Consider the following 21,233-nt stretch of genomic DNA (forward strand, 5'->3'; position numbering starts at 1 on the left):
CTGAGGCCGAAGAAGTTGCTACTTGTGTTCTCCTCAAGGATTTTGATGGATTCCTGTCTCAAATTCAGGTCTTTCATCCATTTTCAGTCTGTTTTTGTGTGTGGTGTAAGGAAGTGGTCCATTTTCATTCTTCTGCATGTGGCTGTCCAATTTTCCCAACACCATTTGTTGAAGAGATCTTTTTTCCGTTGGACATTCATCCCTGCTTTGTCAAAGATTAGTTGACCATAGAGTTGAGAGTCCATATCTGGCATCTCTATTCTGTTCCATTGATCTATGTGTTTGTTTTTCTGACAGTACCATACTCTCTTGATGCTGACAGCTTTGTAATAGAGCTTGAAGGCCGGAATTGTGATGCCGCCAGCTTTGCTTTTCTTTTTCAACATTCCTCTGGCTATTCGGGGTCTTTTTTGGTTCCATACAAATTTTAGGATTATTTGTTCCATTTCTTTGAAAAAAGTTGATGGATTTTTTTTAAAGATTTTATTTATTTATTTGAGAGAGAGAGAGAGAGCACATGGGGGGGGTCAGAGGGAGAAGCCGACTCCCTGCTGAGCAGGGAGCCCGATGCGGGACTCAATTCCGGGACTCCAGGATCACGACCTGAGCCGAAGGCCGTCGCTTAACCAACTGAGCCACCCAGGTGCCCAAAAGTTGATGGAATTTTGATAAGGATTGCATTAAATGTGTAGATTGCTCTAGGTAGCATAGATATTTTCACAATATTTTTTCTTCCAATCCATGAGCATGGAACGTTTTTCCATCTTTTTGTGTGTTCCTCAATTTCTTTCACGAGTATTCTATAATTTTCTGAGTACAGTATCTTTGCTTTTTGTTAGATTTATTCCTAGGTATCTTATGGTTTTGGGTGCAGTTGTAAATGGGATCGACTCCTTAATTTCTCTTTCTCCTGTCTTGTTGTTGGTGTATAGGAATGCCACTGATTTCTGGGCATTTATTTTATAACCTTCCACTCTACAGAATTCCTGTATGAGTTCTAGTAGTTTTGGGGTGGAGTCTTTTGGGTTTTCCACATAAAGTATCATATCATCTGAAAAGAGTGAGAGTTTCACTTCTTTGCCTATCCTGGTATATTTTATTTATTTTTGTTGTCTGATTGCTGAGGTTAGGATTTCTAGTACTATGTTAAACAGCAGTTGTGATAGTGGACATCCCTGCCATGTTTCAGTTTTTCCCCATTGAGGATGATATCCACTGTGGGTTTCACTTTTTCCCCATTGAGGATGATATCCACTGTGGGTTTTTCATAGACGGCTTTTATGATATTGAGGTATGTACCCTCTATCCCTACATTTTGAAGAGTTTTAATCAAGAAAGAATGCTGTACTTTGTCAAATGCTTTTTCTGCATTTATTGAGAGGATCATATGGTTCTTGTTCTTTCTTTTATTAATGTATTTTATCACATGGATTGATTTGCGGATGTTGAACCGAACTTGCAACACAGGAATAAATCCCACTTGGTCTTGGTGAATAATTCTTTTAATGTACTGTTGGATCCTATTGGCTAGTATTGGTGGTGAGAATTTTTGCATCCATGCTCATCATGGATATTGGTCTGTAGTTCTCCTTTTTGATGGGGTCTTTGTCTGGTTTGGGGATCAAGGTAATGGTGGCCTCATAAAACAAGTTTGGAAGTTTTCCTTCCATTTCTATTTTTTGGAATAGTTTCAGAAGAATAGGTATTAATTCATCTTTAAATGTTTGGTAGAATTCCCCTGGGAAGCCATCCAGCCCTGGGCTCTTGTTTTTTGGGAGATTTTTGCTTCAATTTCCTTACTGGTTATAGCTCTGTTCAGGTTTTCTATTTCCTCCCAGTTCAGTTTTGGTAGTTTATACTTCTCCAGGATTGCATCCATTTTTTTCCAGATTATCTAATTTACTGGCATATATTTGCGTATAATATGTTCTTATAATTGTGTTTCTTTGGTGTTGGTTTTGATCTCTCCTCTTTCATTCATGATTTTATTTATTTGGGCCCTTTCTCTTTTCTTTTTGATAAGTCTGGCCAGGGGTTTATCAATCTTGTTAATTCTTTCAAAGAACCAGCTCCTAGTTTCGTTGATCTGTTCTACTGTTCTTTTGGTTTCTATTTCATTGATTTCTGCTCTGATCTTTATTATTTCTCTTCTCCTGCTGGGTTTAGGCTTTATTTGCTGTTCTTCCTCCAGCTCCTTTAGGTGTAGGGTTAGGTTGTGTATTTGAGACCTTTCTTGTTTCTTGAGAAAGGCTTGAATTGCTATATACTTGCCTCTTAGGACCGCCTTTGCTGCATCCCAAAGATTTTGAACAGTTGTGTTTTCATTTTCATTTGTTTACATGAATTTTTTAAATTCTTCTTTAATTTCCTGGTTGACCCATTTATTCTTTAGTAGGATGCTCTTTAGCCTCCATGTATCTGAGTTCTTTCTGATTTTCTTCTTGTGATTGAGTTCTAGTTTCAAAGCATTGTGGTCCAAAATATGCAGGGAATGTTCCGATCTTTTGGTACTGGTTGAGACCTGATTTGTGACCTAGGATGTGATCTATTCTGGGAGAATATTCCATGAGCACTAGAGAAGAATTTGTATTCTGTTGCTTTGGGATGGAATGGTCTGAATATATCTGTGAAGTCCATTGGACCCAGTGTATCTTTTATAGCCTTTATTTCCTTGTTGATCTTTTGCTTAGATGATCTATCCTTTTCAGGGAATGGGGTGTTAAAGTCCCCCACTATTATTGTATTGTTGTTGATGTGTTTCTTTGCTATTAATTGGCTTATATTAATTGGCTTATATAATTGGCTGCTCCCATGTTAGGGACATAGATATTTACAATTAGATCTTCTTGTTGGATAGACCCTTTAAGTAGGATATAGTGTCCTTCCTCATCTCTTATTATAGTCTTTGTTTTAAAATCTAATTTGTCTGATATAAGGATTGCCACCCCAGCTTTCTTTTGATGTCCATTAGCATGGTAAATGGTTTTCCACCCCTCGCTTTCAATCTGTCAGTGTCTTTGGGTCTAAAATGAGTCTCTTGCAGACAGCATATAGATGGGTCTTGTTTTTTTTTTTTTTTTTTTTTTTTTATCCAATCTGATTGCCTGTGTCTTTTGACTGGGATACTTAGCCCATTTATATTCAGAGTAACTGTTGAAAGATATGAATTTAGTGCCTTTGTATTGCCTGTAAGGTGACTGTTACTGTACATTGTTTGTGTTCCTTTCTGGTCTATGTTACTTTTAGGCTCTCTCTTTACTTAGAGGACCCCTTTCAATATTCCTTGAGGGCTGGTTTGGTGTTTCCAAATTCTTTGTTTTTGTTTGTTCTGGAAGCTTTTTATCTCTCCTATTTTCAATGACAGCTTAGATGGATATGCTATTCTTGGCTTCATATTTTTCTCATTTAGTCTCTGATTATATCATGCCAGTCCTTTCTGGCTTGCCAGGTCTCTGTGGATAGGTCTGTTGCCAATCTAATGTTTCTACCATTGTAGGTTACAGACCTCTTGTCCCGAGCTACTTTCAGGATTTTCTCTTTGTCTTTGAGACTTGTAAGCTTTACTGTTAGATGTCAGGGTGTTGACCTATTTTTACTGATTTTGAGGGGGGTTCTCTGTACCTCTTGGATTTTGATGCCTGTTTCCTTCCCCAAATTAGGGAAGTTCTCTGCTATAATTTACTCCAATATACCTTCTGCCCTTCTCTCTTTCTTCTTCTTCTGGGATCCCAATTATTCTAATATTGTTTCTTCTTATGGTGTTACTTATCTCTCAAATTCTACCCTCGTGATCCAGTAATTGTTTATCTCTCTTTTTCTCAGCTTCTTTATTCTCCATCATTTGGTCTTCTATCACACTAAATCTCTCTTCTGCCTCATTTATCCTAGCAGTTAGAGCCTCCATTTTTTACTGCACCTCATTAATAGTCTTTTTGATTTTGACTTGGTTAGATTTTAGTTCTTTTATTTCTCCAGAAAGGGATTCTTTATCTTCCATGCTTTTTTCAAGCCCAGCTTGTTTCTTTATAATCGTCATTCTGAACTCTAGTTCCGACATCTTACTAATGTCCGTATTGATTAGGTCCCTGGCAGTCAGTACTGCCTTTTGTTCTTTATTTTGAGGTGAGTTTTTCCGTTTTGTCATTTTATCCAGAGGAGAATTGATGAATGAGAGAACAAAATGCTAAAAGGGTAACAATGACCCCTGAAAAATATACACTAAACAAATCAGAAGAGACCTGCAACTGGGGGAAAAGAAAGGGAAAGAAAGAAAAGAAAGAAAGAAAGAAAGAATGAAAGAAAGAAAGAAAGAAAGAAAGAAAGAAAGAAAGAAAGAAAGAAAGAAAGAAAGAAAGAAAGAAAGAGATAAAAATAAAGAACATGATCAAATATGATCAGGCTGGTGAATAAATCAGTGCTAAACACTAGATTTTGTGCATATTTTGGTCTGTTAGAAGCAACTGCCTCCCAAAATTTTAAAGAAAGAAAAGCTTACATATGTACAAAAATAAGAGTAAATATGATGAAAGGATGGAATATAACTGTAAAGATGAAAATTATAAAAGATTTTATAAAAGGAATTAATAAGAATTTGGTTGAAAAATGAAAGAAGAAAACTTAGAAAAAGAAAAAAAAAGGGGAGAGAATGTGATCAGTCAGGAGAGTAGAACAAAGCCATACACTAGAGCTTTAGGGTATATTTTGGTCTGTTAGAAGAAAATATATCTCAAAATTTTAAGGAGAGAACAACTTATATATATACCAAAAATAAGGTTAACTACTATGAAGGTATAGAATATGACCCTAAAAATGAAAAATAAAAAAGATTTTTAAAAAAGGGATCGATAAGATGTTGGTTGAAAAAGGGGAAAAAAATTAAAAATAGAAAAAGAAAAAATAAAGAAAATTTAAAAAAATTAACTTTGAAAGATTAAGAATCACGGGAAAAAAGCCATGAATTCTATGTGCAGTATTCCCCTAGTGCTGGAGTTCTGCCGTTCTCATTGATCGGTAAACTTGGTCTTGGCTGGCTGTTCTTGCTGATCTTCTGGGGGAGAGGCCTGTTGCTGTGGTTCCTAAATGTCTTTGCTGGAGGCAGAATTGACCCTCCCTTGCTGGTCCGGGCTAAGTAATCTGTTCGGGTTTGCTCTCAGGAGGTTTTGTTCCCTGCAAGCTTTCCATACAGCTTTGGAGGACGAGAGTGAAAATGGTGGCCTCCCAATCTCTGCCCAGAGGAGCCGAGAACTCGGGACTCCACTCCTCAGTGCACCGCCAGAGAAAAGCAGTCAGTCACTCCCGTCTCCCTGGTCTCCAGCCACACTCTGTGCTCACCTGGCCTGTGACCCAGTGTTTCTATCTCTGGCACATGACTCCTGTGGAGTCTCCAAACCCAGCAGATCCCTGCAGTGTGCTCCCACGCTGCTCCTCCCGGGGAGGAGGGGGAATCTCCCCAATCTGCCACTTGTTGGATCTCTGCTAGAAGAGCATTGGCCCAACTGTGCCGCAGATCATGGTTTATGGCAACCCTGAGCGGAGAGCCCGCTCCTTGGCTCTGTCTCTGCAGCCGACTTCTCCACTTCGATACCTGTGAGCTCTGCCACATTGAGGTACCCCTGGTCTTCCTGTACCCTGAGGGTGCTGAGACCACACTGTCCCAGCGAGGGTTCCACCCCCTGCCACTGGAGCGACGTCCCTCAGCAGAGCTGACTTCTAAAAGTTCCAATTTGGGGCTCAGCTCCTCTATCACTTTCAGGCAGCAGCTGGTGGAGGCCCCCTTCCCCACCTCTATCTTCATGAATATCCCCTTGGATTCACTTCTCCTCACGTCCTACCTTCCAGAAAGTGGTATCTTTTCTGTTCATAGAGTTGCTGCTATTCCTTTCTTCAGTCTTTTGTTGAGTTTGTAAGTGTTCAGATTGGTTTGATCACCATCTAGATGAATTCCTGGGACCAGACGAAATTTAGTTCTACTCCTCTGTCACCCTCTTCTCTATACTAGAATAATTCTTTAAAAGATATATTAAATCATTCTAATTGCCTAAGGATTCATTTATTTATTGGGAAATTACATAAGCTCTTTTTAATGTAAATAAACCTCAGCATTCATATATTTAAAAAAGCAAGACTTTTGGCTTTGCCAGATTTCTAAGGGCATAATTTTCTTTTCATCTAAAAGACTAATCATATTACACACACAGGTACATATTTTCTGTGTGTTCAATTTTTCGGCAAAGGGAAAATATATAAAGCACAGTTACTCATTGTCCTTTCCTTTCATTTCTGAATGTTTATCTGAACAATAGTCCTAAAATGTACATATATTGATAGAAAATGTATTTATGATAAAGTAATTTTTAAAAATTTCCCAACCAAAAAAAAAAATGAAATAGCAATGGGGAGCTAGCTTCAGGCAAATACATGACTATTAAAGGTTAATTATCTTCTATCTTCAAAGAGCAGGAGAGGCTTAAATGCAGAAAAGCTCATTTTCACACACATACACATATACACAACTTATTATTGTAGATAGTTTAAACACTCTTGAAAGTGTACTATAATTATCTACTCAATAAACTCCATCTTCCCATTCTAGTCTCAGGTATCCAATTCTTTGGATTGTTTAGTAACAGTTTAAACAATAACTCACATCCTTGATAATTCCATTGAGCAATATAATTAAAAATCTAGTGCTTATTAATCCCAGAAGCATGAAAGAGGGGCCTTGTGCATTCAACAGAGTAATCTCTCTATTAGACACATGGGATGGAGAGTCTCCTCATGAGAGTCTTTCTTTTTTTGTTCTAATATATCTGTCAAATGAATGATCTTGTTCATGTCAAATTTTCTCCAGAGTGGCCCCTGCAATTTCAGATTGTTCTTTGAGAAAGTATAGCAATTAAAGAGATATGTATCTGACTTAACAACATGAAGGGAGGAATGTGTGGTATTGAAGCTTATGAGACTGAGAAGGCCCCATGAAAACTCAGTGGGTGCCTGTGCAATGTCATGTCACCAAAACCTACCAAAGAGTAGTCAGTCCAAACTAAGAGCTGGACAAGTGTTCACAAGATTTTGAAAAGGTGACTCAAGGAAAATTGTGTTCAAAGATTGTAGATTACTGTGACTTTCCCAACTCATTTTTATTTAGGTCATCTGAATGTTGAAACTGTGAGAGCTATGCTTGTCCTCTTCCAGTAGAATACTCTTTTAGACTCACCAGAGAAGTGAGAAAATTTCTTTTCTCTTTGGATCAAATTGGATCACATAATCAAAGGATTCCTAAAATATTTCCTTATTCTTAAAAGAAAAAAATAGCATTTGGGAATTTGATGAAAATAAATTGGGAGGTCAGAGCTGATACTATACCTATGTCCCTGTCACAGCTGAGGAGAGATAAATGTCCAGTGGTCCCACAGTAGTGCACTGTTTGTGGTCTAGGGTCGTGAGCTTTTGTAGTGAGAGTATTTTAATTGGATTTTGCAGTATTTTGTGTTTGTTCACAACTGAGCCTCCAAAAGACCACCAGACAATTCTGTTGACCAAGAGAAACTAATTCTTTTAGATTTGCCGCAATAATGGAAAACAACACCTAATAGAGTCTTACTAGTGTCTCAGAGGAAGAATTTATGGAAAGATGTTTATATGCTCTAGAGCCTTAGTTGTAGGGGGTGGGTACTTATAAGGATTGCTTAGAGTTCATGAATAAAGCTTTGTACTGGTGGACAGAATGTGATGAGAATCTTAAAGTGAGGTTGATGAACAAGCTCTTATGCTTGGTAAATAACTTATTTTAGTTGATTCACAGTCTTACTTTCCAAGAAAAAGTATTTCATGGAGCAAAGAGTAAGTTTTTTTATATATATTTTTCTCAGTATTTTTAAATATAGGACAGGAAATTTGGTTCATTTCATTTCTCATCTACAAAGACTAAAATTCCAAAAGTATTCTTTCCTTTCTTTGTGTTAAAAAATGCCCTCTCTTTAGGTCTTTTTAAATGCAAACACTTCTGGAAGGAAAGCACATAAATATAAGTGAGTTCTTTTTTTTTTTTACACTTTTCTACAAAAAGGTTATGAGATTATATATTATTATGAGTTACTGGGGACAGAGAATGCTTTTAAAACCACATAGAGGAAACAGACGGACACTAAAAGTTGGAATAGGAAAGATCTTTACCAGATTTAACTATTCAGTATTTTTTTACTAGGTCCAAGCCAGTATAAATTTGGATTCTAATTCATCCAAATATGTTTTTATTTAGCTAGGAATATAACCAAGGCATTCTTAATGTTCCCCTCACCTTAACTGAATTTTAGATAGGCTTCTTATTGATTACAGACCCCTGATATCCTTTATCTTAGAGCATTTACTTCAGGAAATTTGCAATTATAAATTCATTTTCTGTCTCTCTGAAATATATGCAAATAGACTTTCCCCCTCTTGCCAGTTTTAGCACCCAGGAACTGTCTTTCTCAAGGACCTGGGAACTATTTCTTTGAAATGTAAACATAGAGAGAGATGTAAATGTAAACACCCTGTGAGAGAGAGAGTAGGAGCCTAACTTCAGTGGGCACCAATTAGCAAACACAGAAGGCCTACTAACAAGGCAAAACCTTTGCAAACTCAAGAATAACTCAATGTTTCTTACTCATTTCATTGATCAGTCTCTCCCCTAATTTCTTCCAGCACTTTTCCTCTAGCTAATGCCAGCACTTAAAATCTTTCTTGTCTTGTTTCAGCAAAGTAGAGTTCCATCTCTCTTTTCTATTGCAATAGTCTTGAATAAAGCCTTTCTTTCTTGTTGAATTTTGTCTAGTGCAATTTTTACTTTGACAAATACTTTTCTAAGAATCCAGGTTTCTACATATCTTATAAAGAAGTCACTCACTCCTATGGGTGAAGTCTCTTTACGGATTGATTGATTGATTGACTGATTGATTGATTTTAAGGCTTTTTTTTTTTTTTGACAGAGAGATAGCAGAGAGCAGGAACACAAGCAGTGGGGAGTGGGAGAGGGAGAAGCAGGCTTCCCACCAAGCAGGGAACCCAATGTAGGGCTCCATCCCAGGACCCCAGGATCATGACCTGAGCTGAAGGCAGATGCTTATTGACTGAGGCACCCAGGCACCCCTATGGATCTACTTAATTGACATGGGCCAACAAATGGTAAATATGTCATATATTAAGTCTTAGAGTTTCTCCCCTTTGGTATCTCTTTACTAAGTGATTTTACCAATATAATATGGAAATGGCAAAATAATTTATACAAAAATATGATTTTCCATGGAATGATAGCATTATTTAGTCATTTACTTATATATACAGAACATTTTTCTGAAGTATGTTGTAAATATTCTTGTAGCTTAACTTCTAGTCAGCCCAAGTTAATTTTGTGTGTAGTATTGTGTTACCTACCTACATCAGTAATAATGAATTCCCATAAAAAGATTTTCTAGTACTGTTTTACTTCTCTTCTCCTTGGGAAGAAAAGATTATCTATTGCCCAGATTTATGACTATATTACATTTCCTTATCGAATAAATATTCTTTAATTATCAAGAATAAAATAAAATCTCATTCCATTTTTCATGTACATTTTTAATATTGGTTTTTTGTACAATTACAGATGTTAATAATTGATTATTAATTATAATATAATTATAAGTTAACTATTATAAGTTGATTATAATAATTAGTATAACAGTAATCACATATTAATACATGTAAGTGCTGAACTTCCCAGAGTAATTTCTCTTACTCTAATCTTGAACATACATGAGTAGATTTCAACCTTTCTTTCTTTCTTTTTTTTTAAATCAGAATCCATTGAAAATCTGATGAAAGCTAGAAACAGTTCTCTCACAATGACTTATGCACACACAAGCACGATGTTTTGCACAAAATTTCAGAGGGTTAATGGATTTATTGAAGTAGATTTCTTGATTTTCCATATATTCAAAAATTGAGAAATCTTTCCCCTAAATGTGCATTGTAGATTCAACTTTGTATGTACCCATTGATATAATTTACTGTCTTAAAAGGTTTTCTGGGAGATCTTTTCTTATGTCTAAATTTAATTAAAGAAAACTAAAATTTTAGTAGAAGACTAGACTATATGAACAGATGAGAAACACTACTGAAATACCAAATTAAGTATTTTTCAATTGCAGCAATTACTTGCAATGGTTTTGAGAGATAGTAAATAATTGCAGTAAGAAAAATTAACCATCTTCAACATGTACTAAAAGAGTCTTAACAAAGCTTTGAGTGTAATTTAGGTGTTCATATTATAATCTTTACACCAAGGATAGTATTTTTTTATATATTATTTTGAGGAAAATTCATTAGACAAGTTTTCTTTTAGTTCTTTCAGGTTTTCTTAAATCCCAGTAATAATTATTTTGAAAATAAAGCAAAAAAGAAAAGTATATTTCTTTGTGGAGTAATAGTTTGCCATAGTCTGATTCCTGCACTATTATTTGTTGTTGTTAAAACATTATATTTTCTAAGATTTTATTATGTATTATTTAGTGACCTAAATTTATAATAACTGAAAATACAATAAGTCTTTAGTGTATGGCATTTTTCTCTTCATTATAAAATAACAAATTATGCATTTTTTAAATATTTTTTAGTAGAAATTGAGAATTAAGTATACACAAGTCTTCACAGACTCTAGGCTTTCAGGATGATAAGTTGGTAGTGTTTAATTTTTTCCTTATGTGTATCGAATCATCTCAGACTATACTAAAAAGATGCAAACAAACAAGAAAAAGGTATAGAAACCCAGTATCTGGGAAGCATTGGTCTTTAGCAGTTTGTATGAGCCAAATGGGTTAATCTATGTACTCCTGACTAGGCCCCCGAAACAAACAACATAACCAAATAGGAAGATGGAGCAGGTGCTACAAGTAGAGACAGTCAATGAGTACAGAAGCTGCTGTCAGAGACATAGTATCAAAGTCTGAATAATAAAAAGGGGATAACCACAAAAAATGGCCCTGTCCTGAGGGACTACACTTGACTCTGCAGGCCAGTCTTCTTCCACTTTTTTGAAAACCTGTATAATTTCCCCTCTACAAGCAGACCATACATACAGACAATTTAACAGGACTATGCATGCTGAAAATACAATGATAATATAAAATTCAACACCTAAAAATGAATAATCCTATTAAAAATGGGCAGAAGACATGAATAGACATTTTTCCAATGAAGATGGCCAACAGACATATGATGGCCAACAGACCCATGAAAAGATGCTCACTCATCATCATGAAATTACATCACTGATCATCATGGAATTACAAGTTAAAACCACAGTGAGATATCACCTCACACCTATCAGAATGGGTAAAATCAATAAGAAACAACAGGTGTTGGTGAGGATGTGGAGTAAGGGAAACCCTCTTACACTGTTGCTGGGAATGCAAACTGGTGCAGCCACTGTGGAAAGCAGTATGGAGGTTTCTCAAAAAGTTAAAAATAGAACTATCCTACTATCCAGCAATTGCATTACTAGGTATTTACCCAGAGAATACAAAAATACTAATTTAAAGGAATATGTGCACTCCAATGTTTATAACAGCATTATCTACAATAGCCAAATTATGGAAAGAGCCCATATGTCCATCAACTGATGAATGGATAAAGGAGAAGTGGTATATATACAATGGAATATTATTCAACCATAAAATATTGAAATCTTGTCACTTGCACAGACATGGATAGAGCAAAAAGTATTATGTTGAGCAAAGTAAGTCAGAGAAAGGCAAATACCGTATACTTTCACTCATATGTGGAATTTAAGAAACAAAACAAATAAGCAATGGGGAAAAAAAAAAGGGAGAGAGGCAAACCAAAACATAGATTCTTAAATATAGAGAACAAACTGATGGTTACCAGAGGAAGGTGGGTGGGAGGATGGGTTATATATATGATGGGGATTAAGGAGGGCACTTGTCATGAGCCCAGGGAGATATATGGAAGGGTTAAATTACTATATTGTACACCTGAAACTAATATAACACTGTATGTTAACTAACTGTAATAAAAATAAAAACTTCAAAAAAAATAAAAAGAAAAAATTGAAAAGCTTATTACAAGAAATGAAGAAAATGTGTGTGTGTGCAGAGCACAAGAGGAATTGGATTGTAGAATGACTAATTAAATTGTATTGCTTTCATAATTGAACCAAATCAACTAAGAGGACTTCCAAAGTAAACAAGATAATGGAAGGCATGCAAATTCAAACTTTCCAATACAATCTCTACAAAACAGTACAGACCAACAAGGATTAAAAACAAAATCATTAGTCACTTGTGCTTATGTATGTATTCTACTTCTGGGTAATTTGAAGTTTTGGTGTTTTGTATTTTCTAGTCATGTTGAAGGAGGAGAATTTATATGTTGGATTTGTATATAGTATATTAGAATAATTGGAAAATTTGGGATAAAATTTATTGGTTATAAAATATAATAGTATATCAAAGTTAATTTCCTAACTTGATTATTTTACTGAAGTAATGAAAAGATAATATCCTTGTTTTTTATAAAAACTACACACTAACATAATTGGGTTGATAAAGTATAATATACTCACAAATTTCAGAAAAAGCTAATAATATGTGTATATTTGTATACACATATTATTATACATTTATTATTAAATAATATATATGAAGAGAGAGAATAATGTAAGTTATAAAATGTCAATAATTATTTCTTCTTCTGTAAGTGCTAATTTAACTTTGGAAGCAAATTTTAACAGGACTGCTTTGATTTAAGAAACTGTACAACAAATCCCCCTGCATGTAGAAAATGATTACACGTTCAAACAGTAAGGGATAAATATATTTTTCTGAAGCACAAACACTCAGACATACAAACACATGTAGAGAAAACTGAGGGATTAAATTTATAATATTTTAGCTGTAGGCTAAGTGTAAATAGCATTTGAAAAAAAAAGTATCTGTCCATGCAAAGAGATGTTCTCTTTCCCAGTAGACTAAAAATTCTTAATTTACTAGAGCTCCAAATAGAAAAATGGAGAAAGAAATTCTCAGTTGACTCTTACCCAACAGAGATTAGATTTCTATAAATCAGTGATCTATCACCAAAGGATCAGACCATGAAAATAAATTTGTAATCATTGTAGCCATTGATGAGAAATAATTTATTGGCTATAAGCCAACACCATAAAGGAAACAAAAGTATTGAGAGGAAAAAAAAAAAAAAAGGAACTATCAAAGTTCTATTGTGGTTTTGAATTCACTTCTGAGATTTAGGAAAAGATATGCCTGGTTTTAAGCTGTCCATAAGAGATGCACTTTGGCAACAAAATTTACTTACTCCTTTAAGGTAAATACACTGGGCGTATTTGTGAAAGACCTCTAAAATGGTTAAAATGATATATATTTTTTAAACAGGTAAAATTATGACTTCCATGTAAATATGGAATAAAGATATGTTAAAGATTTTATGTAATTTATTTTTATGAGTCCAAATAACTCACTGAAGGAGAAAAAACTAGTGATAAAGGAAAGAGTTTTTCATGGATTCTGGTTATCAGTAGAATGCTACTGCCACCATATCAGCTAACATATAAGCAATGTCTATAAAATTTTGATTCAAATTACATTAAAAATATTTTAAAACAACTGAATAATGGATGTTGATTTATTTAGCTTTTTACAATATATATATTTCCATCATAAATAAACTGAATATGACTGTTTAAAATGATTTTGAAATAAATCAAAACTGAGTTTATTTTATCTTTGTTAAAGGAAAACATGAATTTAATATACAAAGGAAAACATGAACTTCAAACTGAAATGACTGTAATATTGTAATGCGATGGACATTTACAAAATTCTTTTTTTTAATTTTTTTATAGATGTGTGCAAATGAATGCAGTTGTTTGACTAAGGAAGACAATAAGGGATATCGGTGTCTATGTATTCCAAGATGGTCTTGCAAAATGTCTCTGGAAAATACAACTGATTATGAAGAAAGGGGGTGTCAACATGAAGCTCTTTGTAAAGATGAAATTAATAAATCCAGGTATTTATGTATCATTTGAACAAAGAATATTACCTATTTATCAAAAAGTTATAATTGTACTGACAAGTCAAAAAAATGTTTTTAAATGATTCAAAAATTCTATATATTTCTCAGTGCTCATCAAAAAAATGCACTCTTGGGGCACCTAGGTGGTTCAGTTGGTTAAGTGTATGTCTTAGGCTCAGGTCATGACCTTGGGGTCCTGAGATTGAGCTCCTCATCCAACACGCAGCTCAGCAGGGAGTCTGCTTCTCCATTCTCCCTCTGCCCCTCCTCCCTAATACTCTCTCTCTTTCTCTCTCTTAAATAAATAAGCAATTTTTTAAAAAATGTACTCAATTCCCTTTATGAATTATTCAACTATCTCTCACACACCTCCCCTCTGGCAAACACCAGTTTGTACTCTGTATTTAAGAGTTTGGGGTTTTTTTGTTGTTGTATTTTGTTGCTTTCTAATTTTGTTTTGTTTATTAAATTCTACATGTAAAATCATATAGTATTTGTCTTTCTCTGACTGACTTATTCCTCTTGTCCTTATACCCTCTAAGTCTATCCATGTTGTTACAAATGGCAAGATTTCATTCTTCTTTATGGTTGAGTAATATTCTGTTTTATATAACTTCCATACTGTTTTCCACAGTGGCTGCACCAATTTGCATTTCCACCGACAGTACATAAGGGTTCTTTTTTCTCCACATCCTTGCCATATTAGTTATTTCTTGTGTTTTTGCTTTTAGCCTCCTGAAATCTTTTTTAGTACTTAATGATAATGTTTTGTTGTTTAAAATGATTGGCATTTATATCTCAAACATATGCATATATAGTTATTATATATTATTTATATAATATATATTCTATTATGTATAACAACATTAGCACAAAAAAAGAGGGGAAGAGAGAAAGACCTATAGTAATAATTTTTCTATATCACACTAGAATTAAATTAGTATCTGTGATAGATTAAATCTGTGGTAGATCTGACATGTTAAGGTATGTATGGTAAACTTCAGAGCAACTATTAAGTAAATAACTCAACTAATGTAGTAAAAACAGCATTATAGATACTAAAAATTTGCCCTACAAAATATTTACTTAATACAAAATGAGTAGTATCAGAAGATTGGAGATACAAAAACGACATGAGATATATGGATAACAAAAATGAGAATGACAAGCATAAATCCAACTATATTAATAATAACATTAAAATAAAATGGATTAAAATCCTATCAAAGGCAAAGATTTTCAGGTTAGATAGTTTCTGGATATAGACAGTATATACCATCTATAGGACACACACTATATACTTAAATGTACAAATGGGTTGAAAGTAAAAGGTAAAAAAGATATACCATTCAATCAGCAACCATAGAAAGCTGGAGTATCTCTATTAATATCAGACAGAATATACTTTAAAAGAAAAAATGTTTGATGCAAAAACAAACAACATTTTAAAATGACAAAGGAATCATAAGAAGATGTAGCAATTATAAACATATATGCACTTAACAAAAGGAATTCAAAATACATGAAACAAAACCTGACAGAATTAAAGAAAGAAATGGCCAATTCAATAATAATAGTTGGGAAGTCCAACACTCCACTTTCAGTAGTGGATATAACATTTGGTAGATGAACAAAAGTATAAAAAAATTGAAGAACACTATAAATCTATTAGAACTGGCAGGTAACTATAGAACACTCCACTCAACAACAGCAGAATGGCATTCTTCTGTAATGCACATTGAACATTTTCCAAGATAGATCATATGTTAATACAAGCTGTAATATATTTAAGGGGATTATAATAATAAAAAAATATGTTTTCTGACCACAATGTATTGAAATTAGGAATCAAAAACAATGAGCAATTCAGTAATTTACAAACATATGAGAATTAAATTACACACTCCACATAAGTCAGTGAATGTACAAGGGACATTAGAAAATCATTTAAGATTAATTAAAATAAATAAAAAATTCATAGGATGTAGGCAATGCAACATTTAGACTAAAAATTATAGCTGTAAATGCCTGTGTTAAAAAAAAGAAGATCTTAATCAATATCCTAATCTTCTACCTTAACATAATGGAAAAGGAAAAAAAAAAATTAAATCTAAAGCAAGCCAAAGGAGGAAAATCATAAACTGTAGAATGAAATTAATTAAGTAGAGTATAGGCAAAAAGAGAATATCAACAAAGCCAAAAGTCCATTTTTGAAAGGACTAACAAAATGAATAGGCCTTACCAATGCTAAGAGAGAGAAAAATCAAATTACTAAAATCAAGAGAGATAAAACATTACTTAAATTACAGAAAGAAAATGGATTATAAGAAAACACTATGAAAAACTGTATATCCCAAAATGTAGGTAGCTGTGATGAAATGCGGACGTTCCCAGAAAAATATGAACTACTAGAACTGACTCAAAGGTAATAGAAAATCTGAATATATTTATTACAAGCCAAAATATTAAGTTAGTAATTCAACAAACAAATAAAACTTCACACTAAGAGATGTTCAGTCCTAAATAGCTTCCCTGGGGAATGCTAGCAAACATTGAAGCAGAATTAAAAGAAATTATTCACAAACTCTTCCAAAACTAAATGAGGAGGACACATTTTTAAACATTCTATTAGACCGGTATTACCATGATAACAAAACCAAAGACATCACAGGAAAACTACAGACCAATATGTCTTGATAATCTGAACACAAAACCCCTCAATATAGTTATAGCACAAAAAATGCAGCAACATATAAAAAGATTATACATCATGGCCATGGGGCATTTATCACAGGAATACAAGGTGGTTTTAACATCCTAAAATCAATTAATGTAAATGTACCATGTCAATAGAATAATAGCAATAAAGGATAACACATAATTCCAATAGTTGCGGGGGGGGGAGACATTTTACAGAATCTAACACCCCTTCATGATAAAAACAATCGACAAATGAAGAATACAGTGGAACTTCTTCAATTTGATAAAGTATTCTGAAGAAGAAGAGGAAGAATAAGAAGCAGAAGCAGAAGCAGAAAAAGCAGCAGCAACATAATTACATTCTGTTTAATGATGGAAGAAGACTGGAAATGTAAATGAAAACAACATAACTGTTTCCATCTGCTAGTATCAATAATATGATCAAAAAGAAAGATTAATAACAAGTACTGGCGTTGGTGAGGATTTGGAGAAACTGGAACCCTGATATACTGCTGGTGGAATGTAAAATGGTGCATGCAGGTGCTTTGAAAAAGTTCATCAACTGATAAATAAAATGTGTTATATTTATACATGGAATATTATTCAGCAATAAGAAAGAATGGATTACTAAAACATGGCCACAGTATGGATGCACCTTGAAAATCTTATGCTATGGGAAAGAAGTCAGTCACAAATGACACATGCAGTAGAACTAAGTAAATATTAGTGTAATGAAACAAATGAAACAATGATTTTCAGGAGTTTGTTATTAAAAGTATTTTTTGTTCTGTGATATAATTGCATTTTTTCTGACTTTGTGTTTCTTTGTTTATGGTAAACTTTTCTTGATACTCAGAAAATTTTGGAATCTTAAAAATAATCAGTATTGTTATGGCTTTTGACATTGTCTCATAATTAATACTGAAATAGAGCTTAACAAATTTTGCAAATATAAGTACTTCATATAAGTTTAACAGTTTTTATATCAGTCACAAAATCTAGAAATTTACATAATATATCACCTACTGCAATAGCAAGATATGCAAAATCTTAGAAGCAAATTTCCAAAGATGCTCATGTTCTCTACAAAATGTCTATTGCATAATTAATTTTAATTAAAAAGAGAAAATAATAGATGTTCTGAACACATTAAAATGTAGTCCATGGATTTAGATATTATGCCTTAATCTGGCCAAGATAGCAAGTTATCAAGTTAATTCACACATTGAATGCTATACCAATAATATTGCTTATTATTTTAGAAACTAATCAACAAGTTCAAAAACCTATACAAAATAATAATATTTTATAAATAGCTGATTCATCTTTGAAAAGAGTTATTCGGTGGGACTTCATGTACCACCTGCTATGATAACTATAAAATCCATATGGTGCCACAGTGAAAACAAACAGTGGGCCAACAGAGAGCTTTGAGAACAACTCATGTACATATAGGATCTTGATATACAAGAAATTTGCCCACAGTTTAATGGGAATACACTGAAAACTTTAGTAGAAGAATTGGGAAAATGGTTCACTATGGGTTCACTACAAGACCGTAAATAAAACTGGACTACAGCCTTACACCTTATGTAGAAGCAAACTCTGAATATTCCATGAAGTCTTTTTGTTGCGAATCATAAACATTTTTCTTTCGAAATGTATTCTATATAAATGCCGTTTACAGGGCATAATGGAAAAGAACTATTTTACACAGGTTTGAGTATTACCACATTTTTGCCCTAAAAAGTTCAAAAACATTTTTTGGGAATTTGGAAAACATTAATGGGAGGAAAAAATTTCACCAGCCATTTTGTCACTCTGGACCTAGTGTAGTTTTTGTAATTATGGGATAGTAACTTGGCAACACCAGGCCCAGACTGTAAAGTGTTCATAGCTTCAACCCATTTATGAAGTTTAAATTTATGCCCAAGTCACCAGTCCCTACTATCAGAAATATCATAACAAAATGAAATCTATTCATTCATATATTTATTAAACATTTGAGTACTCCCTTATTAGAAAACATTGGGCAAAATGTGAAAATGATATCTGATACCTGACCCCAGGTATCCATAGATGAATTAATGGTCTCCTCAGAACACATCTCATGGTTACTCTATATATCATTTAGAAAGTAAGTATCTTTTTATATTACTAAATTAACTATTATTTCCACTTTCTAAACATACAAGTAGTTTGTGTTATAGCAATGAATTTTCTGCCTTTCTTTCTGGGACCTTTTTAAAATAAACCTTTTTCTTTCTTGAGCTATTTTTTAAAAATTTCACATTTTCCATGAAATGCTAAATATAACCAAAACACTATTTTTCAGTTATAAGCAAAAGTTCTATTTTAAAGTGTAAAATCTAAAAGTCCATGATAAAATCAAGTATAGTTGCAAAACCTATTTCTGTAGAGTCAGGAGGCTTATATAATAAATACAGCTTTATGTGAATTTGCCACAGAAATATATTTTGATTATGGTTTTCTTAAATTACTTCTGAACCAGGAAGTCTGATGATTATTAATTTCTAAGACTATTTTAATTTTTGCCATGATATTGATGACTTTTTAATTAAGAAGTTGGAATGTCTTGTTTTGTGTTTATTTTAATATTTATTTATTTTAGAGAGCACGCACACGTGCATGCACCTGTGAGAAGGGGGAGGGGCAGAGGGAAAGAATCTTCAAGTGGCCTCCCCCTTAGCATGGAGCCCACTGAGGGCTAGATCTCAGGAACCATGAGATCATGACTTGAGCAGAAACCAAGAGTCAGATGCTGAACTGACTGAGCCATCCAGGCGCCCCTATTTTTAATTTTGGATGTGTCATGCAAACTTTTCTGAGTCCCATGCAAAAGTTTTGTTGCATGTTACTTTCAGGAAAAAAAAAAGAAAGAAAAAAATGGAAAGTGAGCTGCATATCAATATGGCTTATTGTATGTCCCCATGTATGTGTATATATTTTTGGTTTTCAGTTAGTCTTGCTACCACTAAACAACATTTCTCTAGTGACTAGATCCTTTTGTGTATTGCATTTACATGCATATATAATTTTTTCCTTTTTAGTGTCCCCCAGAAAATGAAATAACCTTGCTTCTTTAAGCTTTATAGTAAAATGATATAGAGGTCATTAATTCATTTAAGCAATTCTAAAGTAGATACCATTGTAATTCCATACCCATGCCAAAAGTTAATTATAATAAACTTCATTAAAAGAAGCACTTTTGTATCATTAAGTTTCAACTACAGTATGGGTTGAAACTTAGCTAATATATACATAATTATCTCCCATGTAGCTTCTTTTTAAATTTTGGGTGCAAACCAATGTATATGTTACGATATAAAGTCAGAGTTTGACTATATTATAGCTTCAGGCTCTATGACTTTTCATGCTTTAATTTCATATGTCAAACAATAAAAATGTATGCATGTTATATGATTTTGTGCTGCCTGGGCCAGATTTTTTATTTTACTTTATTATATCTAAATAGCTTTTTATAGGTCTAACCTTTTTGCATTACTTTTCAAATTATCTCCTAAGACTTGGAATTTCATGAAGCTGTTTATTCAGAACATTTAAGATGACCTTTCTCTTGAGCATAATTCAATTTTAATATACATGTGATGATTATATAATTAAACAATATTAATGGGGCATCTACTGTATATCAGGCATATGGATCATAATCTTAGGATTTAGGGTAATAGGTAGAGTGATATCCTTAATTTCATCTCTTCCCATAGTATGTTCCCATTAAAAAACTAAATGATGAAAACATTTAAATCACAATATTTATATATGAGATCATATATTCAACTGATGTTTTTGCTTTGTTCTTTTTTTTTAAAGATTCTATTTATTTATTAATGAGAGAGAGGCAGAGGGAGAAGCAGGCTCCCAAGGAGCAGGGAGCCCAAGGCGCGACTCGATCCCAGGACCCCGGGACCACGACCGGAGCTGAAGACAGACGCTTAACCACCTGAGCCACCCAGGCATCCTGCTTTGTTCTTTTAATCTTGTCTCAAACTGAAGTACAATTCAAATTGGCTTATTTAATAATAAAGTTAGTAATACATTCATGAAGTCTTTTAGTTCAATTTATTTTCTCAAAGTAAAAGTTCTACGAAATTATAAGAACAGTTTAAAATTATAAATAATATATGTGTACCCCTATAATTTTCTTGACTTTCATTTCTAACAAAATTGATGTATTTGTCACTGAAAAGCTTTCAGTTTAATAGTGATTTATCTTAGCACTAGGTATCCATATATACACGTATGCCAGCATTTACATGCATATTATTAACTGGGATGACAAAATGCTCCACAAACTTATACATGATTGGGTGAGTGTTTTAGTAAACTGGAGAAACTTATTTAGGTCAATGATTTTCAGAGAGATGGTCTTACATTCTGGGGACATTTTGGATTCTAACGTCATTCTAGTGTTCAGTATA

At 33.5% G+C, this 21,233-nt stretch overlaps 1 protein-coding gene across 1 annotated transcript in view; it reads left to right on the top strand.

The window, feature by feature from the left end:
• Positions 1-21,233, top strand: part of EYS (eyes shut homolog) — a 1,577,782-nt gene that overhangs the window by 145,717 nt on the left and 1,410,832 nt on the right. The window contains 1 exon segment of the mRNA XM_027604057.2: positions 13,898-14,064. Coding sequence (XP_027459858.2) covers positions 13,898-14,064 — 167 coding nt within the window.

The sequence above is a fragment of the Zalophus californianus genome, chromosome 7, assembly GCF_009762305.2.
Source record: "Zalophus californianus isolate mZalCal1 chromosome 7, mZalCal1.pri.v2, whole genome shotgun sequence".
Lineage (NCBI taxonomy): Eukaryota > Metazoa > Chordata > Mammalia > Carnivora > Otariidae > Zalophus > Zalophus californianus.